At 42.9% G+C, this 27,595-nt stretch overlaps 1 protein-coding gene across 1 annotated transcript in view; it reads left to right on the plus strand.

Moving 5' to 3' along the window:
- Window positions 1–27,595, plus strand: part of VAT1L (vesicle amine transport 1 like) — a 152,792-nt gene that overhangs the window by 63,685 nt on the left and 61,512 nt on the right. The window contains exons 4-7 of the mRNA XM_080936675.1: window positions 4,971–5,113; window positions 14,171–14,274; window positions 15,660–15,715; window positions 20,413–20,607. Of these exons, the coding sequence (XP_080792801.1) occupies window positions 4,971–5,113; window positions 14,171–14,274; window positions 15,660–15,715; window positions 20,413–20,607 (498 nt within the window). The remainder of the gene's footprint in view (window positions 1–4,970; window positions 5,114–14,170; window positions 14,275–15,659; window positions 15,716–20,412; window positions 20,608–27,595) is intronic.

The raw sequence follows: 27,595 nt of genomic DNA on the forward strand, positions 1-27,595 counted from the left end.
TTGATGTCATCTGCATTACAGGGTCTCTCGTGAGCTACCCATTCATGTTTCTGGTACAGTTGAGTCTCCAGTGCTGGTCCTGAGTCTCAGTGCTCTGATGAGATCGTGGCTTCAATGCTCACTTTTCAGAATCTCACTGAACTTCTTCCCATCTCCAAAACTATAGCTGAAGGCGGCTGCTTATTCAGCACTCAGTGTGGACCATGCCAAAGGCTAATCCTTCCCCTCCTCTAACCACTTGCTTGCTGCTCCTGGCTTTTCTGCAGCAGGATCTTGCCTTGCATTCCCTTTGTGTTTGTTATTCAAAGTCTCAGAGACCTGAGATGCTTCCTTACGATTGTCCCTGGATTTCCAGTTCTCTCTGTTATGGGGCATGGTGGGAGGCTCCAGTAACCTTGTGGCAATGGAATGGCAGAAATGGAGCTAGAAACCTGTTCACCCTGAGGCGCAGACCAGTGAAACCTTTGCAATTGAGGCCAAGCTATGGGTATCTAATTGGTAACTCAAGCAAGGGCTGCATGCATCTGAGGATAATCATGGATGCAGTCAAACACTGTAGATAACAGCATCTTACCGTGTTGCCAAAAGACTGAACTGCTAAAAGGTCAGGTCCTGGGTCATCAGCTTACATGATCAGATGGACAGAAGGAAAAACTAACAGGAGAGTGGTTGACCTTAGAGTCTGGCTTTCTCATTCATGGGCCCCATAACTTTGGGGCAAGTTCCCATCACTCTGAATGCCCATTTTGAGGTTTAAATGGGGGGGGGGGAATTGCTTTAGAGAGGTTTAAGGATTTAACAAAGCCTTTAGTGTCTGGCTCATGGAGGGACAAAAGGAAGCACAGCTGCCATTTCTGTTGCATTGTTATCCATAGAGAAGGACAGAGGTGCTTGGAGCAGAATGTTCCTGTTCCTAAGGGAAGGAGAGTCAATTAAAGCAGGCATGTGCATAACTCCGTTTGTTTGCTGCTGCCAAGAACAAGGATTGTGTTGTTCACTTAATGCCGTGGGTCTGCAGGTGAATTGCAAAATCCTTCTTATGGAGAAGTCATTCCAGTCCCCACAAATGTTTATTGAGTCCCTGCGATTCCTAGGCTAGCTGGGGAATGGAAGAATGAATGAGCTGCTGATCTTGCATTACCTGGGGAGCGAGAGAAAGCAGAGGACAGATTTCCTATAACTGTGAGGAGAAATGCTTAACTACAGCACACAGAGCGGTATTTACTGTTAAGAAAATCATTGAGATCATATGAGGTCTCTAATCATCCCAGTGAGCTGATGGGATGCTAAACGGCTACAAACAGCTAAAGTTCTGCTTCCCGACCAGTTTTACTTACATAATAATATGTTATACCATATTCATACCTACACAGTACAAAAATTATTGAAAGAATGTGGATTATTGTTAAATATTCCTTTTTAAGATTTTAAGATTGAGTGTGTGTGTGTGTGTGTGTGTGTGTGTGTGTGTGTGTGTCTGCCAGTTTGCCTGTCTGTCTGTCTGTGCATGTGCATGAGAGTGCCCAAGGAGGAGGAGGAGGCCAACATGCACCCTTACCTGCTAAACCATCTCTCAAGCCCCTAAATGTTCCATATTATGTATTAATTATATGCATATGTGTTTATGTATATAGCACTTACTATACAAGTATATTTATTATTAATATAGAACTATACAGTATTCTATGTAGTTTTGTCTATACATGTCATATACACTTGATTTTTATTTATAATACTCATGTCACATGGCATAGAGTCATGCCTATATATTGATTTCAGTCAACAACAGATCTCTGTACAACCATCATCACCTGTTATGACTCTGCTGTTTTAGGACTATTTTGAGTTAGAGTATCATGGTGGGAGCACATGGTAGACTAATGCTGCCCATACCATAATTAGCCATGAAGCAAGAGATATGGAATCTCACAACATCCCCTTCCAAGGAAACCATTACTGTCAAGGTCATGAAAAGTCCCCAAAAGCTCCACCCTCGAGGTGATACCTTCTCTGAACCACACTGCAGCCTGGGACATAAGCCTTGAACACCCACACCTTTGCCAGATTTTTAAGTTCAAATTATAGCAGGATTTTTAAAGAAGTAGCCATCAAACTAAAGTGTGATTCTTACAAAGGTCTCTAATCCAAGGTAGTGGCATCCTCAGAAGAAGAAAATTTTGTACATAAGAAACCCGTGTAGAAGGAAGATGACATGAAGACACAGAGACTGTGGGTAGCTATCTGCAGGGCAGTAAGGGCAGCCTGGAGCAGAAATCCCCCTCATAAGCTAAGGAAGGAATCACACCTTGATTTGCAAGGAGTTACAAAGTGTGAGAAAAGCAGCTTCTATCATGAGAGGCACCAGTGCAACACGTCAGTCTTGGAGCATTCCTCACAAACTGATTTCACAATCAGTCCATTCTCACAGTGGTCTAGACTGGTGTTTTGGGTCAGATGAACTTGATGTGTTGTCTGGGGGAATCCATCACATGGAGACACATGTCAATAGCACTGAACTAAGCAATTGGGCATTGGGGGAATAGTTGAATGAATAAATGTTACATTTGCCCAAAGACAGAGGAAAGAAGGGGCGGCAAGGATATTAATTATAACCTCTTCCATTACTGTCAGGGTGTGTACTCAAGTCATATCACCTCAGGGATGTAACCAAGACTGACATGAGGTCAGTGAACTTGGAGGAGTCACAGTAGTTGATGGCTGATGCTATTTATGCTCATTCAGAAGACAGAGCCCTCATTGTCCTATGAAATCTGGGATAAAACATTAAATAAATACCCAAACCATACTTAGCATAGAGAATTGTGCCCTGTGTAGCGTCCTATGTTGATTTCCATGTTCTGAAATGTTGACCTCCCAAGGATCATGCCATATCTATTTTAGACAGCAAGCTAAAGTTGCTTAGCTGTGTCAAAATAAGTTGACAGTCTAGAATAACAAAATGGAAATGACCGAAGTTGGGAAGGCTTTGGTTTGAGTCCCAGCCATGCCTCTGAAAAACTGAGAGGCCTGGACCTTTCTCTCACCTGTAAGACAGTGTTGGGGGAGGACACATGGGGTGGTATTCCAACTCTGACATTCTACGAATCTCTCCATCTTGCCTTAATTGGGAAAGGTGCTGAGTTAATCTTTCAGTAAATTGACCTGCCAACCCAAGTGTCCCACCAACATGAGGACATGAAAATAAGATAATAGGCAGAAATGGCAGTGGCAGAGAAGTGGGAGAAAAAAATCTCCCCCCTTTAAATGGTAAACGGGATGCTGGAGAGCCATGTTATATATTATATGATGTATGATATATTATATATTACATATATATACAGCTTAATTACCAGCAAATTGGTTTTGACTAGAAAGTTTCCAGATGCACATGCTCACATAATTTTGTTCAATGTCATAAATGTTGACCATATTTGTAGAGAAGGCACAAATCACCCACCTCTTAGCTGCATTTATAATCCCCTCTCTAGACTATTTGCCATTTAAAGTCCATGTTGACCTTTTTATTTGACTGGCCATCTTTAGCCCCGGATATAATAAGTCTCCAAGGGAGAATAGATGATTAAGATTGAGTATCTAGTCATAATTACATTTTGTCCCAGTCTGGTATAATACCTCATTTAACCCCTCCCTATGGGACACTGTTGTTCAGCCATATCTGCTCCACACACAACATGCTGATTGTGGCTTGCTGTTGGAACACAGTCTAGCCATGGAACACATTTTACTCATGAGGACACACTAGATACGTCAAGAGTTACTCTTACAGAAGGAGTTCCCTGTCAGTACTAGATAGAAATTGGTTGGGTTGCTTTTTATCATGGAGGTGTCAGAGACTGAGCTCTGGGTGTCCATAGCAGGTAATACTTTGATAACACATGCAAGGTCAGCTCTTTCTTTGAGGGATTTTGTTTCTCAAAAGTGCAGTATACTATTGAACTGAGCCATTGAGTTAAATCATATGGTTTTCTTTTGGGTCTTTTTGTGTGTAAGGGGAATATGTTTATACTTGTGTGTGTGTGTGTGTGTGTGTATGCTCACATGCACATGTGGACCACTGTGAAAAGTCCTCAGAAGAGTCTTCCATGTTGTTCCTCAGTTTGCCATCCACATTTCTTTTGAAACATTGTCTCTCATTGGCCTGGAACATGTTCAGTTGGCTAGGATGGCTGCCCAGCAACTCTATACATTCTCCTGTCTCTACCTACCCAGAACTAAGGTTACAAACATGCTCCACCATGACCAACTTTTTGCTTTTCTTTCTTAGCTTTGCCCCCACCCCTTTGACTGTATATAATTTGTGGAGGGATAAGCGCAGGTCCTTGGTCTTACAAGCCATGCACTTATAAGATGTGACATTTGCTGACTCCATGTTTGGGTCTTAATCCTGTTATTGTCTAAAATTGTCTTACAAATAAAACAGTTATATTCAAGTGTTTGCTCAGAATTTGCTTCTTAGAGCCAAACTAAGACATTCTCCAAGATTGCTGTGGAGCAGGTAGAATTGCTGCTGAGATTTAGCTCAGCATGTTTAAATAATAGTTTAGAGCTAAGGTTCTCTGGCTCCTGTTGACTTTTCCCTCACACAAGTTGTTGCCAGATAAGGTAAGGTTTTGTCCTTCAGGATAGAATGGTGCAATGTCTGAACACATATTTGGCTGTCACAGTTGATCTGGAGATGTTCATTAGCCCAAGAAGGTAGAGGCCAAGGATGCTGATAAATATCCTGTACCCTTAACTGAAAAAACATAAATCCAAGCTTTAAAAAATGTCAACTGTACCAAAGTTGAGAAATTCTACTTTCCGTCCAGCAAGACTAGCTATTAAATAATTAAGATTTACTGTGTCTCTAAGTGGAATGTTTTCTGCCATGCTCTTGACCCATGTTATTTAATACTTCTCTCAGAATGCTGATGTTCAAGTGCAATGCGATTACTGTGTGTTATTTCCAGGGTCAAGCTGTGGCTCAGCTGTGTTCTACCATCCCCAATGTGACCGTCTTTGGAACAGCCTCTACTTTCAAGCATGAGGCCATCAAAGATTCTGTGACCCACCTCTTCGACAGAAATGCTGATTATGTACAAGAAGTAAAGAGGTAAGGGGGTGGCTGTGCAGGGCAATGGGCTGGCTGGTCCCTGCTCTTCTCTTGAAGATAGTTAGTATTCATCTAAAAGATGAATAGTAGTGGATCTGGAGAGAGGGCGATTGAGAGCATTTGTTGTTCTTGCAGAAAAGTGTCTAGGACCTTTTAGACACTCACAACTGACTGTAACTCTAGGTTCAGGATATCTGATGCTCGCTTCTGTCTTTCTTGAGCACAACTCATGTGCTGCACATACATACATTTGGATAAACATTCATATACATAAGATAAAAATCAGTCTTTAAAAGATGACTAGTGATGGTGATGATGATGGTCAACATATATTGAAGGTTTAGTGCTAGCTCTTAGCATGATGCTTCACACCTGTTGGCTCATCAGGTTATTGGCTCATCCCTGTTATTATCCCCAAGGAAGAATCCAGTCCTCCAACTTGCATAATTAATGTGTTGGTATTATGCTACCTGCCACTACACTGTCTTGACACATGCAAATTTAATTCTCATTCATTCACATAAAAAGCTCAAAGTAGATGCTCATCTGTAAGAAGATGCTGATACCCAGGCTCGTTACATTTTGGTTCTATCTTCCTGAGTCTTCTGATCTTTTGGTTCTACTTAGTAGATGGAAAAATAGCAAGAGACCATGCATGGGTGGCTTTTATTGGTCAGTCCTGGGATAGATAAACACATGCTGCCCAAATGTGATGCTCATGTTCAGGTCCTTGAGCACACTTTACTGGGAGCAAACTTGAAAACCATCACTTAATAATATAAGCAGGCTGACCTGGCCTTCCTGAAATGGTGAACAGCTGGGTTCAGACCAGGCCCTCTGGCTTGTGAAATCACGCTTTCACTGTAGAGAGGGTGGCTTTCTAAAGAGTTGAGCCTGAGCCATGGTTACCTGCAGGAAGAGGGAAACCTGGAAGAGAATATTTTAGTGATAGAAGTACCTACCTGCACATTGAACAGTGGATTCAAAAGTCAAGCACAAATAACAGAACTCAACAGGATGTAAAGCCAGGGTTATCTGACTATGGGCTACATAATCTAATGATGGTATACCTGTAATCCAGAAGCTGTTATGGTTATTTGTGTCTACAAGGGAATTGCAGCCCAGGTGATAGCACATCTGTAGATGGTGTGTGTGTTTCACTTGGCTGCTGCCCAGTGTGAACTCAGTCTCTGCATTTCTAACTGAGAGCTGCTGTTTTCTCTTTTCATAGTCTAATACTAAATTATAAAGCTTAGCTGTTTTTTCCAGCCAGCAGTAAAGGAACTTTGTTTTTCTTTTTTACAAATCACAAATTAAGATGAAATGGGACAAAGCTGATTGTTCAAGCAGAAATTCAGACTAGATTTGATTTTTCTAAGTGGAGGATTTTTAGAAAGGAGATTATTCTGATGACTATATTTAGAAAGGAGAGTTTTCTGATGACTATTTTTAGAAAGAAAATTTTTCTGATGAGTAAAAGCTTCAGGGCTGTTAGATAAGAATATATCTAATTCATTAGCATGTGAGGACCCTGAGTTCAATTCCTAGACCCATGTAAAAGAGTTGGGCATGGTAGCATATAGCTGTATTCCCAACACTGGGTAGGCAGAGACAGGAGGATCCCTGGGGCTTGGTGGCCAGTCAGTCAAACCAAGTATACCTCAAGGTTTAATGAGACCCAGTCTCAAAACCTAAGGTAAAGTCAGGCACGATGGTGTACATTTTTAACCTTAGAACCTGAGAGGCAGAAACAGGCCCTGTGAATTCAAGGCTAGCTTGGTCTACATAATGAGTTCCAGCCAATCCACAACTACATAGGGAAAGCCTGTCTAAAGATTCACACACACACACACACACACACACACACACACACACACACGGGGGGGGCGGTTATATATAATATTATTAGAAGTCCACCCATTTCTCAAAGGTACAGAGATAATAGATACCCTAGAAGACCTCTCATCCAGTCACCTGCTTTTGACTCCAGTTTATCAAGCTGTGGTCTAGAATATTAACTAATATTGTTTCTTCAATAATATTTTAGTTATCATTTTTAACTGATAATTTTGCACTCATCTACTTACTGCTTAATAAATACGTTAGGGTCTGGGATGGGATTGGACATGTGCCAAAAAGTTCTGACAACAACCAATCAGAAAGACTCTATACGTAGGGAGTTTGGAGTCTGGTTGTGGGAAAGGAGACAGAAAATTAAAAGGTGGGGGAGAAGGAACAGAGGAAGGAAGGAAGGAAGGGAGGGAAGAAGGGAGGGAGGGAGGGAGGAAGGGAGGGAGGAGAAAGAAAAGAAAGGAGATGGAAAAAAGGAAACAATTCAAAGAATATATTGATTTGTCCTTTTGACATAGGCTGTGGAGACATGATACTGACCTAAGTAAAAGTCTTGGCTCAAAGCTGAAAGATGAGAAGTACCAGGGAGAAAGGCATTTTAGATTAGGGGGTGCAGCATAGCTGAGGTGCCAAGGAAACCCAGGGTTCTGAAATGAGACAAATGTGGCCATTATGAAGTGCAGTAAGAACAGAAGATCAGGACACCACAGCTGTTCTCAACAAAGGGAAGCCCACGCCTAGGGGACTCCTGCGTGCCTCACTTCCCACACAGCTGCTCCTTCTCTGCCCCACACAGAGGCTGAATCAGTGATCTCTGTTATTAGGAGAATGGAAGGAAACAGTGGCTGGAATCTTACCTCATTACCACCAGCCTTCAGAGGTGGCTTCCCACAGCTTGTTTTAAGAAGGGACCCAGAAGATCTGGAAGATGGAGAGGGAACTGTGCCTGTAACTATACCCTCTACTCAGCAATCCCATCCTCAGGAAATATCCAGAGCCAGATCAAAGCCAAAGGCACAAAGCCGCTCCGCTTCGGCATGGTCCCCGGCGCTCAGCTTATGTTGACAGTGAATTATAAAAGGCCTGTCTTCGACAGAGCCCCTCAGATCCAGCCTCTGCTGTCAACAGAAAGCAATGGTGCAGAGATTTTGTTTTTTTTTTTTTTTGCTCCACCACATGTACACATTACACGTCCCCTAAAAATGATAATTGTGAAGGCTGTGTCACAGAAAGAGAAAAATGTTTGTGGTAGAATCTAAGGGACGGAAACAGAATGCCAAATTCTATCGAGACTGTGATCACAGCTTGATTCAAATTCTCTGTGCACAGGGACATAAAATGAAAAGGGAAATAGTCACTGACATGTAGTAAAGCATTGTGCAGAGTCATTGCTCTTCCGTGTTTTCCTCACAAATACAGTTACAGTAATCTATGTATAGCAAACTACAAAAAAATAATAAAGCAAAATGTCCCACAATGAAAACTCACAGACCAACCAAATGGAGAGCCTCTTTGAAATTTACCCTAAGCCATGAAAGAAATTAGAGAAAAAAAATATTTCTTTTCTAGTGCATGTGCTGTGTGTGTATGCATGTTTTTGTATGTGCAGGTGTGATCACACATGTGTACACATGCATGTGGTGATCAAAGGACAGCATTCAAGAATACTGACACCCCCCCTTTGAGGCTGGGTCTCTCATTGGTCTGGAGCTCATCATGGCTAGACTGGCTTGCCAGGAAGCCTCAGACCTCTTCCTCTCTCTGCCTTCCAAATACTGGGATTACCATCTTGTGTACCAGATCCACTATTTTCATATGGGAGGACCTAACTCTACCCAACATGCTTAGGAGGTACAAACTTTAACAGCTGAGCCATCTTCTGAGCATAAAGGGAAAAAACAGCTCTGATATAGACTTTATCTTTGCATTGGTTTTCTTATCTGTGTGTAAAGGGAGATGAAATGGTCCAAGTAGTTAGAAGCCTGAGCCCCAAGCACAGTTAGCCCCATGGCACCCTGGAAGGGCGCAAAGCATCTCACCAGGAGATGTGGGAACCAACCTTAGGGGAGCTGGAACAGGGCAAGGCAGACAAGAGCAGCCATGCTCAGACTCCATTTGGTTAGGTGGCCATTTCACAAGCATCTTTTACATTCCATTTCAGAGATGAGAAGAATAAAGCTTAGAGCCAGGTTTACCATCTAAATCTGTGGACTCCATCTTTCCCCAGTTCTTTATGGTTTGCAAGGTGACCTGAGGAAACATTTGAGCCAAACGGAAGAATCCATTCCCTTGAATTGGTTTCACTGGTGTGGACTGCCACTGCCCATTGAACTGTGAACTGGACATTTTAAATGTACCCTCTTTATTCCCATCAATCATAGCTCAATAAGGCTGCTTAAAGGCGCCTTTAAAAATCAGACATTTGGTGGGAATGGCGCACAGTATCATTTAAGACCTATGTTCGTGCATTCGTGTATTATTTTTATTACTGATGCCTACAAATATGGTACGTGTACACAATAGTAACCAAGGCACACATATCCTTGTGTCCTGACATTTCCAAATTAGTAGTCACAGTTGATGTAGTGACTGCATCAGCTCTTAGTAGAGACATGCAGAGCATTAGGGTGGCACACAGAAGCAGCTGAAAGCTGAAAGCACACATGGGAGCTCGTTTTCAGGTCTTTGCAAATTTGACGATGTGGACACTATTATTTTTCAGGGAGGAGGCAAGGTAGAAAAGGTTTGAATACCTTTTACATATCTACACATACTGGGACTTGCCCTGCATGGCCTGCTTCCATAGTTTAAACCTTGTACCAGTTATGGTCACTCTCCCAAAGGCAATAGAGATGGCTTCTCCCACCCTACCCCCTGTGCTTCAGTTAGAGAACCAAGTCATCCAACTTGAAGGCTGTGGCTGTGTGAGATGCTGAGATGGCAGGAACAGGCTCGATCAGGGCTTGTCAGTCCCAGCACTGGGTACCCTTTAACTCATTCTGTGGTTGGGAGTCATCCTACGCAATGTTACTTAATAGATCTTGTTAGCTAGTACCCACCATAGCCTCCAAGTCATGACAATGTGAACCGTCCCTGGATATCACCCGGGCAGAGCTGTGAGCAAACAGCTCCAAGTTAAGCAACCTTGTAATGATTATCGATTGAGGCAGTGGATATGCTAATTACTCAGATTGGCTTGCTTATTGTGGTTTGTATGCATGTGTCAAAATATCACCCTGTGACCTGTAAATGCATGTAATTATTGCACATGAAGAATCAAATTTTGCTACATGTATTATTGGTTGGTTGGTTAGTAGGTTAGTTAGTAGGTTGGTGAGTTGATTGGAGGGGTGTGTGCCATGGTTTACACATGGAAGTAAGAGGATGCCATGGAAGTGAGTTCTTTCCTCCTACTGTGTGAATCTGAGGACTCAAACTCAAGTTGTCAGTCTTGATAATTGGCACTTTTGCCTGCCAACCCCAAAATATGTAAACTTTAAACATAACTTTCTTAGCTACATGGATGAGCCTCTTGAAAGACCTTAGATGGAGTTAAAATTGAAATATATTAAAACATCTAGAATCCTTTGCAGATTTGAGGCAGTTAAGAGCTAGTGTGTGAAATGAATCTAGGAGTCAGGGTCCAGGAATGGGCCATGTCAAAAGACAGGAATGGGAATTAGGAGGTCAGCTCAGTTCATGAATTGCTTCTCTGCATGAAGAGGAACATCTGAGTTTGACCCCAGCACACACATTAAAAAGCTGGGCATGATGGAACATACGTATAATACCGATGGGAACAGAATTCCTAGGTTTCATTAGCTAGTTGATGTAGCCTGTTTGGCAAGCTCCTGGCTAGCAAGGAGCTCCTCTTTCACAAAACAAAGTAGCCAGTCTGAGGAACAGTGCCTCAGCTTAACCTATGGCATTTATCCATGTGTACACATAGGAGGAAAATAGAAAAATATAGACATAGTGACCAGTGACTAAGGAGAAAAACACAAAAGGAAAGGAAACATGTTTCAGCTGCTGTGGGCTCGGGAGCTGTGAGGATGGGATGTTCTTTAGCATGACTGTGAAGCCTCCAGGGAAGACAGGGTGTGGACCTGGATTGCAGTTACTTGCTGCATGACTGGCTCTAGAGGCTGGAGAGAAAAGCTGAGGAAAAGCCAGACAAAGCAGCACCTGATCTAGAGGAAAGAACCCAGCTCCCGCTGGAAGGGTCTGCTGCTTGCTCATGGAACTTGAGTCTGCAGACCCAGATTAAGGCTGAAGCCATGAAGTGTGAGCTCAGAAAAAGCAGATTGTCCCTTTGGTCATCTCAGTGCCTACCACTGTGCCTGGCCCATAGTAGGTGCTTACTCAGCTACTGGTGGAAATTATTAAGAATCAAATTGCTGGGAGGGAAGAGGGAGGCAGGTCCAAAGGTGACTCCTGGGAAGAATATTATGAAGTGTACATGAACCGCTGGTAGTGAACATTTCCCAAGAAGTCTACAGTGCATCTACACTTAACCATTAGCACTCTGAGAAAAGCCCATGTAAGGAGCTTGCTTGTTGTGCACCAGATACCATGACTTGTAAGAAGCCTACTGTGTGTTGGGCCTCATGCCCAGCAATTATAAGAAACCTAATGTGCACCAGATTCTGGGGCTAGTCCTCTTCAAGAGAGGTTTGCTCTGTGTGGACAAAGTATTGATCTCAGTACCCTCTGAGAAACCTACTGTATGCCAGACATACTCATATGAAGAAAACTATATGTACCAAACATTTTATCAAACACTCTGTGAGAAGTTTTCACCACACAGAACACTAGGCATCCTGTGAAAAGCCTAATGTGTATCAATACTGTGTTCTATACCATGTAGGAAGCCTATGATTCCAGGCATTGTGCTCTTAAATAAGTCTACTATATGCCAGATAGCCCACTGAAAACCCTACTGTGTGCATGTTATTATGGGGGTTCCTTACGGAGCTTTAGTTGAGCCATTACTTCCATAAAAATGTAACTCACTTGTGCAGCAGTACCACCAAAAAGCCCACCCCAGTGTGGGTGACAACTTACAAAAATTTAATCTCTGGAGTTCCCACCCCAGTTAATATCTGGATTCCTAAATACTGTAGCCCACCCAAGACAATGGCACAGGAGGAAGGGAGCAGCTAGACTCTTAGGCAAGGGGCTGAGCTCTTCCTTCTATGAAGGAAGGTTAATGGCCCCAATCTGAGGTTACCTGCTCTGATTTCAATATGGCAGCAGCTACATCATCCCCAGGGGACAGAGTTCTACTGCACGCTTGCTTAAACAGTTGAGCAGAAGTGACCAAGCACCTGTACCCTAGAGCCCGGAGATGTCGTCTGTCTCTACAAAACTCCTCTCTTCCCCATAACAAACACATAAATTCTTTTGACATTCAAAAGGATGCAATGGAATCCAAAGGGAGATGTATGGCTTCTTTGACCCCGACAAACTTAAGAAGTGGCCAGGAGTGTGAGAGAAAGTGGGTGCCTGAATACAGAAGAGGCCTGTGATTTCTTTCTAACATGGATGTCAGAGGACTAGGTCCTGGCTTGGCTCATTTCCTGCAGGAAGACTAGAGAGGACAATGATGCTCAACCTAGAGCTGACTACAGCTTATCCTGAAAAAAATCTGTTCTGCCTCTGGAAACCACAACTTGTTTTTGGATATGTCAGATCAAACTGTAATTGTTTCTCCATATCTCTGTAGAGACACTGGGGGTAAGTTCCTGGATCTGACTAATCCCTATTTTCTTCTTTTACAAAATAAAAATAATTGTGTCACATTATTCTGGAGCCACAGGAGTGGTATGAGGCACAAATGGGATGAACTTGGCCATTCCTCAGCCTGGGGCATAATAAATGCACATAAATACAAGTATAGCACACTCCTAGAAAGGTTAAGGACATCCAGCCTCTACCTCATGGCTGCTAGTAGCCCTATCCATCCTGAATATATCTTGAGTTGTAGCCTAGGGAGTACACAATCTGTGTGTCTGTGTTCATGCTAGTACTGAGCCATTCTTATTACTGTGGCTCTGTGGAATACTATGAACCCCCCGGCACAGTTCTCTTTTGCTGAGGGTTACTTCTGTTGTCCATGGGCTTTTGCATTTTTTTCTTTTACTATTTTTGTAAAAAAATATAATTAAGATGTTAATGAAGATTGCACTGAATTTGTGAGTTGCTTTTGATAGGATGGCCATTTTCACAGTACTGATACTTCTGATCCATGAGCACAGATGGCCTTTTGATCTTATACCGTCTTTCTCCATTTCTTCTCTTAGTAGTTTAGCTTTTCACCATAGAGTTCCTTTATTTCTTTGGCTACATTTGCTCCAAGTTATTTTGGGGGCTGTTTTGAATGTCCCTAATTCCTTTCTCAATATGTTCATCATTAATATATAGAAAGGCCACTGATTTTTAAATATTGGCTTTATGCCCATCACTTTGGAGAATTTAAATGAGCAGTCCTTGATGTGTGGGTCACAACCCATTTGACAAACCTCTATTTCCAAAAATATTTACATTACAACCCATAACAGTAGCAAAATTACAGTTATAAAGTAGCAGTGGGAAAAAATTCGTGGCTGAGATGGGGGTCACTACAGCACAAGGAACTGTATTAAAGGGTCACAGCATTAGGAAGGTTGAGGACCACTGAGCTATGTAGATGATCCTCTACATCACTGCACTCCAGGGTGGCCCTGGGGAGAGATGGTTTTCTGCCTCCCACTTTGTGAAAAGCTTCTACCTGACTCACAGTGATTCAATGGAAAACTTCTTTTAAGCAGTGGGTATTCATAGGTACCATACGTCAGATGTTGGGTTTGACCTTGTCCTGAGCTACCAAAAATGTCATAGAAATTCCCCTGTAATGGCAGAGGGAGGGGACAGTGCCAAAGCAGCCACATCATCAAGAGGTTAAGGCATTGGCATGCCACACTGTACTGCAATGCTGGGCTACACCAGGTATTAGGTTGGATGAATTCAACGGACTCAACTTAAGATATTTTCAGCTTACAGAGGACTTGTGAGAAAGCATCTGCAGTGAGTGAAGAATGTCTGTCATGGGGAGGATGGTCCTGGGCTGCTCACTTTTGTATTCTGGAAATCAGATCATGTGACATGGAATGGAATGACTCAGAGTTTGGCAAGTTACATCACTTTACTTTGTCTTTTGCTGTGCAGGATCTCACCTGAAGGTGTGGATATCGTTTTGGATTGCCTGTGTGGGGACAACACTGGCAAAGGGCTCAGTCTCCTCAAACCTCTGGGGACCTACATTCTATATGGTGAGTGTGTGCATCATAGGGCAAGATCAACAAGAGCAGAAAGTACCCCACTGTGCTTACCACACTCGGCAGGATGAAAGATGTTAATATACTGAGGACAAACTTGGCAAACTTGGGATTGTTTAGTTTTTTAGTACACTTATTATGTTGATATTATTATCATTAATTAGAAAACTAACTTGTTTGTCCATTGCCATATCCCTTACACTACCATTTTTTAAATTCTTTATTTTCGTTTTATTTTCCTTTTGTTTGAGTCATAGTCTCACAGTATACTCCTTGGTGGCCTTGCATTCCTCATACCACTGCCTCAGCCACTTGACTGACTGGAATACACGCGTAAGCCACCATGACTGGCCACATCCACTATGCTCTTGACTGTTCAGGAAAGGTATGAAAATTAGAAGCAAGTTTTCTACAGCAAAATTAAACTAGCACCTGACCCTTCCTGTCCTCCCTCTCCCATGTGTGTGTGCGTGCACGAGAGCACGTGTGCACCCACACGAATTTAAACATTGCTGTTCACAAATTCCAAAAGATGTGTAAAAAGCCAGAGGCCATCTTCCAAAGTAGAATACTGAAGTATCTGATGTTTGAGATTCCTAAAACCAGTGTGCCAGGCTCTTGCAAGAGAAATTGAGCAGTTCAGAAAGAAAATAAAAGAAGTAAGTTTTCTTTTAAAAAGAGATATTTGAGGGTTATAAGTGTCTTATCGTCATCAGATGACTGTTACAAAGAACTGGGCTCATTAGGCAGATGGGCAGCATTCCTTTGCAGATGTGTTCTGGTCATTTATATCCTGACCTAAAAAGCAAATAATTGATTAATATTATTGATGGCAACCCACAGGGCCAGTACTATTTTAAGGCCAGCATACATGACTAATGGGCAGATAGACAATTTATTCATTCCTCCTCATTAGCTGAGAGTTGTATTTTTGCCGCAATTCCATGATGACATTTGGATGACCTTCAACTTGATTGTTTCACAATTATCCAAGTTGATTGAATACACTAATCAATTCTATATTGATCATTTGGTTACAATATAATGGAAGCCTGGTGCTATGAATCCTGGGAGTTATCACCCCATCAAAGATAAAGGAATGTTTTGCTGATTGGGTAATAGTTTAGCCAGACTGAATGATCAATTTTAGAATATGAAATTTTTAAAAACCATGACAATTCTCTAAGAAAAACATACACTTCTAAACATCTAGTGGCAAACAGGAAGTCCATGGAACTGGGCAGTGTGCTAGGATATTCTCTATTCTCCCCACCCCTTCCTAACTGAGAACCCTGAAAGGGAGCCATTTCTCCCTGAGCATCTTAATTTATCTTGAGTTTCATGAACAATTACTTGACTTGGGAATCTTTTATTTGCAGGTTCATCCAACATGGTAACTGGAGAGACCAAGAGTTTCTTTAGTTTTGCAAAGTCAGTAAGTATCCGTGCCTGTCTACTTGAACTCCTTCTAAAGACATTGGTAAATGGTTACATGCCTTTAATCCCAACACTTGGGAAGCAGAAGCAGACAGATCTCTGAGTTCAAGGCCAGCCTGTTTTATAGAAGGAGTTCCAAGTCAATCGGGGATACACAGAGAAACCCTGTCTTAAAAATTAAGACATTGGTCAGTTGCTGATCTGACATCTTCATCATGCGTTTTCAGTCAATCCCTGTTCATTCCCTGCTAACTGCAGGCAGGCAGGCAGGACCAGGACTTGGAGGTGGTAGCATCAGTGAAACTTTGGGAAGCTTCTTTTTTATTTCAGAAGAGATTGGTTCAACCCTATATCAAAAGTAAACTTGGAGTGACTGCACTGTGGTTGCTCCCTGGACTGGACAGTCTTTCATTCTGATCATTTTCTGCCCAGGTTTCTGGGAACACAGTAGATTTATTTGTCCCCATCCTGTGTTGGAGATGGGAACAGGAAATGTCCTCTTGAGTATGTTATCACTTCATCTGCCATTAAGGAGCAGTCACCCTCTCTGCACCTACTCATATGGATAGTCCCATGCGGAGATATCTCTCTCTCTCTCTCTCTCTCTCTCTCTCTCTCTCTCTCTCTCTCTCTCTCTCTCTCTCTCTCTCTCTCTCTCTGTGTGTGTGTGTGTGTGTGTGTGTGTGTGTGCATGTGTGTGTGTTAGAATTAAGCTAACTTGGTCCTGTCCTATTTATTTTTACCCCCACCTACTAGAGCAAGAAACTTCTGTCTCTCACTACTGTCAGCTTCTGTCTCTATGTTCCCCATCTCTGGTGCAACCAATTCACTATAAAAGTGTCGTGAGCATTTTCTTCCTTGGAGAGATGTAAGCAACATTCCTCTCCTCATTAGATCCTGACCACGAAGCAAAGTATGATTTCACCAGAGTTCCCCCAAGGAGCCACTGAGATTTTGGCCTTCACCCATGGAGGATACATAAGAAGTTACTGGCAGGAGTGTAGGTGACCCTAAAGCAACTGCACTGGGAAGTCCATACCCAGTGTGGATGATGGCTTGTACATAGACAAATAACTGGTACCCCCTTCTTTAACCTTCCCTAGATTATGTTCTTCTAGTACCTCCTGAGACTGCTAGGCCACATGCAACTAGGGCAGAGTTGCTTTGGATGGAAGGAGGATCTGGAACCTCTGGTCATGATCCTCTCTGGCTTCTTCTTCTCTGAGGGGATGTCAACAGTCAACAAGCCTACTTGTGCACAGGCACAGGCTCTATGATGAATATGGCAGCTGTTTTGCTCAGAGGACCATCTTCTATAACAATAACGATCGTCACTACACAGGCATTTTCTGAGCATCTACTGTGGGTAGCATTTGAAGACGTCAAGGTCTCAATGGATGAGACAGGCATGCAGAACCCTTGTCACTCTATACTCTATTAATCAGACAAACCCAACAATCAAGTACAGTGTTAATAACCTAATTATGGATGCCTAGCCAACCTTAGAGAGGAATAGAACAGGATTCTGGAATAGAAAAGGGCAGGATACAGTGGAGGCACTGTGAATAAGGTGATCAGAGAGCCAGGGAGAGGACATTAGAGTTTGCTTTCTGTATAACATGATGAAATTCTACTGGTCATATATAGATGGTTTTCCCATCTCAGCTAACCCAATCCAGAAACTCCCCACATACATGCCTAGAAATTTATCTCCAAGATGTTTTTGGAAGCTGTCAAGTTGACAGTTAGTATTAAACATTCCAGGAGTATTTATATGTTCTTTATGCCAATACTGACTGCTCAAATTTTATCCTCAAACATCTGCTGAATCAGGGAATGTCAATATTCCCTCTATACACGAAATCAAAATTTAAAGGACTGCTTTTTGCATTGTTTTCCATAAGGGATTTTAATATAAGTGTAGGTCAAAACTCATTTGAACGCCAGGGCTCATAGTAGAGACTTGTGCTGGATGCTATCATCTGCCTGTCCCTGAAGACAGGCTCTGTACCACTCATGGCTGTTTTGTTGCTATGGATACAATTTGCATGATGCTGAAAGACTTCTCTGTGGAATCATGCCACATTATATACAACTAACTGTAAGAAGTATTTTCCCCTCTTCTCACCCTTAAGGCCCAATCTCAACACACAGGGCTAATGAAATAATTACAGTGTGCTCGTGCTTGGGGAAAGTACTTATAACAACACAGCCTGGATAGAAACTCAGACTCCTCTTCTCCAAATGAATACCATTATGCTCTGGAGCTGAAGGTCATGAATAAAGGTCATTCCCTATCAGAGGCCCGGTCCGAGCAGGCTGATTGGTTGCAGTAAACTGAAGAGCAGATTTTCTGAGAAATACAGAGATGGCTTTGCTCCAGGAAGAAAATTCTCTGCAATCAAGAAAGGCACATTTAGAGTCATATAGTGAGTTCTAACTCTGCCATCTTAATTACCTTCCAGCTTCAGATTTCAGCAGAATGAATACTTTGTGCTTTGTCAGACTTGCCATTCACTCCTGGGCCATTTTAAGGGTAATTCTTTCAGATGAAGTTACCACTTAGAGAGCAAAGTGACTCCCAATTTCGAGCTCTTGCTCAGTAAATCTAAAACACGGCTTGCAGATAAAGATGACAATTAAATCTGCTTATCTTTATGATGCATGTTGGACATACACCCTGCTGCAATGACATATATCTTGTTATGAGCACAATTACATGGCACAATGACCTCCTTCTCCCTAAGGTATGGTAAGGAAGCTGAACAGAGAGATTAGGTAGGTAGCCTAGAGTTACACAGCTATCAAATGACACTCAACACTGGAGATTTTGGTTTGGGGTACATTGTGTGTGTGTGTGTGTGTGTGTGTGTGTGTGTGTGTGTGTGTGTGTGTGTGTGTGTCTGTGTGTCTGTCTGTGTGTATCTGTGTGTGTCTGTCTGTGTCTGTCTGTGTGTGTGCGCGTGTCTCTGTGTGTGTGTGTCTGTGTGTGTGTGTACACCTGGCATGGCATACATGAAGAAGTCAGAGGACAACTTGCAGAAGGCAGTTCTCTGCTTTCACCATGTAGGTCCTAAGGATCCATCTCAGGTTTTCAGGTCTTATGGCAAGTGTCTTTACCAACTGAGCCATCTCTAAGAGCTCTTAATCCCAGCCAAGCAGTAACTACAGCATCATCTGGCATTGCATGACACAAACATGCACTGAGGTCCTACCAGTGAACAGGTATCAAGTTTAATCGTGGGACCCATGATTTTGAACTCTTAGGTTGGGATACTTCATTCAGAGACCAACTGGAGGGAGGACAGTTTAAAAACTAACATGAAGCTCTTCGCAGGTGCTTCTGTATCTAGTGTTTTTGGGACGGGTGCTGTTGATCATAAACTGAGTTTCATACATGCCAGGCACACAATGGACCAACTTAGATCCACCCACAGACACATACATGGAATTCTCCACTTAAGCATATTTAACAGAGCCGGGAGTGGGGCAGCTCAAGAAGAGCTGTTCTTTTGACCACTAGCTTCTTACCACATATCAGAGGCTAAGCCTACATGACAGTCATTTATGTAGTTTCAACATCCTAGCTTTATCACCCCGTGCAATGGTGTCTTCTTAACTTACCCTTCCTTCCTACCTACCTGCCCCATATTTTTCCATTATCTACCCAAACCCACCCTATTAAAGGGGAGAGGGGGACCTCTTGCACTCAGAGTGGTTATTCACCCCATGCACTCAACACTTCATCACTCTGTATATTTCTCTGTGCTACGACTCTTTCATCAGCCCCACAATCATGCCCAGAGCCAGGGCTTTACCCTGTACCCTCCTGGAAGACACCAGTTTGTCCCCTCATTCAAGTCAGCTGAGAAGGCCGAAGTTCAGAGGAAAAGAGTGAAGAGTGAGATATATACATCTTGGATTAACTCTGGAGTCAATGGTCTCGACCACACACTTAATAGTATGACCCTATGGCCTTGAGTAGACTGAGGAACCTCATACAAATGAATGGGGACAAAAGAGCTTCAGAATTTGGACTGATGTTGGGATGGTTCTTATTTGCATGTAAGTCATAAAATATGAGTCTGATGTATGTGGGCATGTATGTATCTGTATGTCTGTCTGTGTGTGTATGTATCTGTGTGCCTGTGTGTGTTAAGACAGGCCATTACAAAACTCATTAGTTGAAAATAACCTCAGACATCTGATCTTCCTGGCTCTACCTCCTAAATTCTGGGATGACAAGAATGTACCTCTACACTGCTAATTTTATGTGATTCTGGGATTTGAACCCAGAATTTTGTGTGTAGTAAGCAAGCAACTGGGCCTTCTTTCCAGCATAGACAATATTTTAGCATCCCTTCATGGTATCATGTTAGCACTCAAAAGATTTGATATTCTTTCTGTGTGTGTGTTTCTCTCTCTTTCCCTCCCTCCCTTCTTCCCTCCATTCCTCCCTCCAAGCTAGATCTCTCTCATAGCACTGCTGTCTAGTATAGCCTGCATACCAACTGCAGAGGATTCATAAATAGATGCTTAAAGGGTGTATCACTAGGACTACTTGCTGGTCCACTGGACTCTACCCAGTTTTAACCTTTGCTTTTCTGGGGTATATGATGTTCTCATGTCATAGGTGATATTGAGTGCTGTAACCCCATCTTGAAATGTTATAACCCAGAACCTTCTCTCCTGCAGTGGTGGCAGGTGGAAAAAGTGAACCCCATTAAGCTGTATGAAGAAAACAAGGTCATTGCAGGATTCTCGCTCCTCAACCTGCTCTTCAAGCAGGGCCGCTCAGGCCTCATCCGAGGGGTAGTAGAGAAGCTCATAGGCCTGTACAACCAGAAGAAGATCAAGCCTGTGGTGGATTCTTTATGGGCCCTGGAGGAGGTAAGCAAGCCACATTTTGGGTTTGTTTCTAGGAGCTTTGAGCATCCAAGGCAGTATTTTTCAAAACCATTTTTTTTCCTCCAGATTTGTTCGAAACAAATGTCCTAAAGTAGGTGAGCCCCACTTCTGATGTGTCAATGCACCATTGTCATGTACCAAGTTCACATTCAAGAAGCATATAGTTGAACAACAAGAAGAAAATCACACATACATACCTCACCTCATTTTAAGTGAGCTCATGGATTTCTGTGGGACTACCTTCATAGCCATCCTTAGCTACATGTGGCCCACAGGATTGGTACATCTGGTACATCTGGATCATGGTGCTTTAAGTGTGAGGACCATTGCAAGTTCCCAAGAGGTTTTTAAACCATGCAGGTCTCCTAGCATTTATACATGAACCTTTTCTTTTCAAGTAAGATACCAAATATACGTGGATACTCCAGTTCACCTTGATTATAGATGGGTGTGCATATTGTGAAAATGTTCTGCCTATTGTGACTCTATGAACACAGAAGAGATCTTGCTCAAAGTAGCTCATAGATGGAAATGAATCATATTCAGACACTGGTGTTTTATGCTCCTTTAAGAAGACACTGTCAGCTGTCAGAGTGGACACTAATTCTGTGGGGGTCCCGTGTTGGACTGATTCAGAGTTTTGTTGCTTCTGATGTTGATGATGATGGTGGTCTGCCAAAGGTTCCAATATTGATCATATTCTTGGACCATCAACACACTAACCTTCAAGGATGCTAAAGCAGGAACTGGTTGGATTGTTTTGTATGGTACTCGAGGAAGAAGGCAATCCTCAAACCTAGAAATCCTTGAGAAGGGTGGAGTGTATAGGAACTTTGTGAGAACAGGGGAAGAGTGTGGCCTGAGTTTTGGTGACATGTCAAATCTCCCTCTATCACGAGGTCTAGGAAGATGCTTAAGATGGCATGACCTGTATTGGCTTCCTTTTTATTGTTTTCATGGATGAAGTTCCTTAGGAAACAAGTATCTGATGGAAGTGTGGGTTTGTGTATCTCAGGCTTGTGTGAGTGCATGCACACATGTATGGTACACTCGCCTATGCATGCATGTGTGAAAGCCAGACAGAAAAATTGAGTGTTTTCCTCAATTGCTCTCCACTTTATAGTTTAAGACAGTTGCCCACTGAACCTGGAGCTTGGCATTTAAGCCAAACTAATAGCCAGCACATTCCCCAGATCTGCCAACCTCCCATCACCCAGCTCACACAGATGGCCCCTTAATGAACAACTTCCATATGGATGTTGGAAGTCCTAACTCCAGCCTACATGCTGGCAATGCTGGCAAAACACCCATGTAACCGACTGAGCAATCTTCTCAGCCCTGGACCAAGTGCTTTGAAAATCTGGGGAGTCACAGAAACCTTTGCAACCTAAGTTGCAGCAAACACTAAATTCTGTGGGTCAGAATTGTGTGTGTGTGTGTGTGTGTGTGTGTGTGTGTGTGTGTGTGTAAGGTGTTGCTGTTTGCCTGGTGGCTTTGAATGAGGGACAATCATGCCATCAGATTAACTGGTCTGAGACCAGTGAACTTAAACTCTACCCATATATGTCTTCCTAACACTGAGGTATAACGGGCAGCCTTTTAAAAAGAACAGCCACCCAAAGGTCTTGTTTGTTTTGATAACTGAAATAAATATTCAGCACAGGACATTTCTAAATCAGCCCAGCATAAGTAGAAAACAAAGGGCACATCCACATTCCAGAGAAGAATAATGCGGTTAATGTTCAGGCTTCCTTCCCTTTTGTCCTTTTTTTTTTTTTTTCTATTGTAGATGCTTATTGTGATTCAGTTAATTCCTGAAGTAAATCAGACAATAATGCGTTCTTTGTCCTGGGTAATTGCCAGAATGGTTAGTCTCTTGTCATCATTTTATTGAAAATCTTTTTAGTTTAATGAATTGGACAGCTGTACAGTATTCAGAGTGGCATGTCAGAGAAGGACAGAAATAATGGGGGCCAACTCTCATCCATGTGGCAGAGAGACTTAGGTTTAGACCTAGTACCCAAAATGACCCAGCAAATCTGGTAGCTTGTGAGGGTTAAGATCTGAGAGGCAGCGGTCCAGATGGCCCCACGAGTTCTGCTAGTGCGTGTCACTGTTCCTTGTTCCCAGCAATAGCAGAGTCTCTAAATACCTACTGAGTAACTAGTGTATGTTGCGTTCTGGGGAGATGCTGAAGATACAGTGAAGAATATCTAAAAAGAGATAGTATCACTGGGCTTGTAGAGCTTATATTCAAATGAGGGTGAAGGAATAGAAGATACTGAAGTAGGCAAAGACGCATGAGAAAATTGCTGCTTGTGATAGTGGGGTTATGCTGTGTTCTCATCGCTGTGCTCACCTGAGATGAAAGCATCCCTTTCATGATCTCACTCAGAGCACAGTGGTGGAAGGATGTGGCGTTGGCTAGTCTTGAACAATGAAGAAGCAGAGAGTAATGCTAGAGCCAGCCTCCCCCCCCCCCACTTAGTGATCTGTTACTACCAGATGGACCTAGCCTCCTAAAATAGCATCACTAACCTCTAAGTAAATATCTGAAATGTGATTGTGTGGGGTGCGTTTCAGAATCAAGCAGTAACGGGAATAAATTAGGTGGGGGTAGGCACTTAGTTTCCATGTAGAAGTGATTCTTAAACTCATTCACATCATTGCCTTTCTAAGGAAATTTTCTCCCTTTTGTAAAATTTTAAAGGTAGGTGTGTGTGTGTGTGTGTGTGTGTATGTGTGTGTGTGTGTGTGTGTGTGTGTGTGTGTGTGTGTGTGTGTTATCCATGTATATTTGTGTTTTAGTGTCCTTTCTTTCTTGGAGCAATATGTTAGTCAGTGAAATTACCCACTGCACAGGGTCTTTTGAAGTAGCATCCTTTGAGAAGGTGCTTGAAGGCAGTAAAAACCTTAACCAAACAATTTTCAGAGCAAGACACTACCCAGAACAAAGAGATGGGAACAGAACGTCTTGGATAGTTGCACAAGTGAATTATTCTAAGCCAAGAAGGGATGATGCAAAGATAGCCTACACAGGACAGCAAGGATGGGCCAAATAAAGACTTGTATTAACTCTTACTACCTAGAGGATCAAGGTAAAAAGGGGTTGCTTGCTGGTCCTCAAGGTATGGTCTGCTCAGAAGGAACTGGAGTGCTAGTCAGGGTCCTGGGCAATGAGGCAACCCAGAAGAGCTTGGTGAAACTGAGGAATGGGAAAGACAGATGAACTGAAGGCCAGCAAGCCTGGTGGGCAGCTGTGCTTTCATGAGCAGGGTCTAAGAAAAGACAACTGGACTTGTGATCACTTTCACCATTAGGGGCTGCCATATCTGAGTGCAGGCTGGAATCATATCAGGACGGGATGGAAAACTGAATTCATCTGGTTTGTTGGGTAAAGATACTCAGGTCTAGCACTAACCAGGAGCAGAAAAGCCATGGCTAGCAGCTCTCTTGACTGAGCTGTGTGTGGGCTTGGGACTTAGAAAGTCTAGGACTTGACCTTGGGTTTCCAGATTTCTTTCCATCCTCAGGTCCACTTCTATTTGTCTGAGCTGTACAGGCTCCTCTGTGGTAGTTTGAACAGAAATGGCTGCCACGTGCTCCTATATTTGAATGCTTAGTTACCAGAGAATGGCTCTATTTGAAAATATTGGAAGGATTAGGGGAGGGGGTGAGGCCTTATTGGACAATTCTCAGCTGCTGTGCAAGGTGCTATCATACTCCCCCACCAAGATGATAACTATAACCAAGCCCAAATTAATACTTTCTTTTATAAGAGCTACCCTGGTCATGGTGTCTCTTCAAAGCAATAGAACAGTAACCATGACATCCTCACTTCCACCCCACCACCTCCTGAGTTATTCACACACACACACACACACACTCAAAGCCAGCTAAATCTGACTTCTCTATATGAGTTAAGTCCTGCTCTACTTTATTCCCAACCATTTTCTCAAGCTCCATGCATCCACCCACCCTCTCCCACCCACACTTCAGCTATGTTCAGTCTTCTAGTCTTAAACCCACCCTCCCACCATACCCTCCCCACCTTGGGCCTCTGAGGCTGGTTGTCTCCTATACAGTAAATATACATCCTCTCCACCGTTCACGTCTGTGCTTCTCTACGGCTGCCTTCCAACCGAGCCATTGGCCACTCTCCTTTTCTCCTATATATAGCCTCTGCTATATTCACTGATGCATAATTGGGCTATGCATTGACTCCTGCCTTTCTACTCTCAGGTCTACTAGAAGGTAAACCCTATGTGAAAAAGATCATGCACCTAGGCCTGCAGCCTTTAGTACCCAAGAGAGCAGACTGAGGGGGTGCCTGGGCTATAGTATGCATGAGGCAATGAGCCCAGCACCACACAGAAAACATGGCTGTTTGGACACTTGCTATGTTTAATAATAAATATTTGCTAAACAAATAGATGAGTGCAAGCTCTGCTTTTCTGAAGATGCCACACTGGACCTGGCAAGTGGTCTCGTCGGGTAAAGGTGCTTGCCACTGATACTGACGATCCCTGGAGCACACACAGAGAGAGGAACAAACCAACTCCCACAAGCAGTCTTCTAATCTACACATCTATACACATACATACACGCACAGAGAGAGGGAGAGAGTGACAATTAACTTATTTGATAAAATGTAAAAACAATTCAATATCAGATACTATTATTACTACTACTACTACTATTATTATTATTATTAAAATCAGTGTTTCTAGGCAAGAAAAAAAGAAGTCATGGTTTTTAACCTAGAACCTGATTGATGTGTTGGTTTGGATAATTCCTGTTGGAGGAGGGGCTCCTTCATGCAATGTTGAAAAATGAGTGTCTTCCATGACTAATATCTCTCGTTATTGTCATATGCCCCCTGGGCCACTGAGTGAGACAAGGGTGGTGGAAAAGCTGTTTCTAGTTGAGAATCTCAGTTTTAAAAGAAGCCGTGGGACTGGGGTTGTAGCTCAGCAGATTAGCATCTACTGCAAGAAGTGCCGGTTTCCAGTTCCAGGTTCTCTTATCAGGAAAGACGGTGCATCCTGTAAAGCCAGCACTCAGGAGGATAAGAGGCTGGAAAATTAGAGATTCAAGATCATCTTGGGCTATATAGTGAGTTGGATGCCACCCTGAGATTCATGATACCCTGTCTCCAGATATGGGGGGATAGGTAGGGAAAAGAGAAGAGGAGTCAGGAAAAGGCAAAGCAACAAAAATGATCTAGTCACCAGCAAAACAAAGACGCTATACTCAGTGTAGCAGGCTGGTCCTCCACAGAAGGGAGACAGACGGCTGCCGCCTGTTTGCCAACAAAGCCACCACAGACACTCATCAGTGACACCCACCAACTTTCTGAGGGTTCTTTGCTACAATATTTACAGACATCTGTTTAGAGCTGCAGTTGGGCCAAATGCAGCAATTTATCAAGCCCACGCAGCTCTCTGGGCTGACAGGGAATACAGTCTGCTTATTGGTTGAGAACCTCCGAGGGCGGACTGCAATGATCTCCCCCCCTCCCTCCCTCCCTTTTGGTAAGGGCTTACACGAAATTGCTTCTCGGACCAGCTCTCTAACTCCATTTATAGAATATAAAGCCCATGGGGATTAAAAGAAATTTTTCTTGGGCTCTCTGAGCCCCCAGACAAGAAGATTTAATAATATCAGTCACAATTAAGGGTTCTTTCTAGCCATCTGTCTGGGACTTTATTGTAGATTTAATACACAGAGCAGGGTGGGGGATATGGTAGTGTCCCATTTGCTTTCAGATGCTAAATGTACGGGGGGGGGGAGATTGGGCTTGAAGTTTTGAGCTGGAAAGGGAACAAAATGTTTATGTTTGTCACCCAAGCAGCTGTTGTTTCCTTGGGTACTTGAGGTGATTATCTTCACAGTAAACTTGACTTGCTTTGGAGTCACCATGGAAACAAACCTCTTGGTGTGTCTCTACATAAGGATAGAAGACCCACCCAACATGGGCAGCAAAAGTAAACTTATTCTTTCTTAAGTTACATGTGTCAGGCATTAGGTCACATGGACTAGACAACTCAAGAAACGGGCACCTACTATGTGCTCATAGTATTTTCAACTGTCAGATCTATATGAATCATAGACAATCTGTTTCCTGTCCTAGGGTTTCCAACAAACCTATGAAATAATTAGAGAGTAATCATTATTCATCACAGGGTATCGATTTCTGCTGCAACCGGGTGTGAAAGCAAAAGAGAACAAAGTTAAGAATAAATTAAATATCCAGATTGTTTTAAAGAAGGACACAGGGAAAGGGGCTGGGAGGATGTCTCCATCAAGAAAGCTCCAACTATGTAATCATGAGAAGCCTAGTTTATATACCCAGTATACACACTGAAGCTGGACATGGTGGCATAAACCTTCAGTGACAGCACTGGAGAGGCAGAGACAGGCAGATCCCTGTAGATCACTGGTGAGCTTGTCTAAGCGAATCAATAAGCTCTAGGTTCAGTGAGAAACTCATCCTCATAAAATATGGTGCAAATGATTGAGGAAAACACCCAGTCTTGACATTTGGCCTCCACACACACATAAACACATACACACAAATACCTGTGAGCATATGTATACATAGATAAACACACACACACACAAACAAGAATCTTAAGAAGTGTATATGGGTACACATGGGAATGGTACCTGTCTTAGGTTTTACTGCGGTGAGTAGACACTATGACCAAGGCAACTCTTACAAGGATATTTAATTGGGGCTGGCTTACAGGTTCCGAGGTTCAGTCCATTATCATCAGGGTAGAAGCATGGCAGCATCCAGGCAGGCATGGTGCAGGAGGAGCTGAGAATTCTCAATCTTCATGTGAAGGCTGATAGGAGAAGACCAGATCCCAGGCAGCTTGGATGAGGGTCTTAAGCTCACACCCACAGTGACACACCTACTGCAACAAAACCACACCTCCAAATTCTGCCACTCCCTGAGCCAAAC

This window comes from Micromys minutus (genome assembly GCF_963924665.1).
Source record: "Micromys minutus genome assembly, chromosome: 24".
NCBI lineage: Eukaryota > Metazoa > Chordata > Mammalia > Rodentia > Muridae > Micromys > Micromys minutus.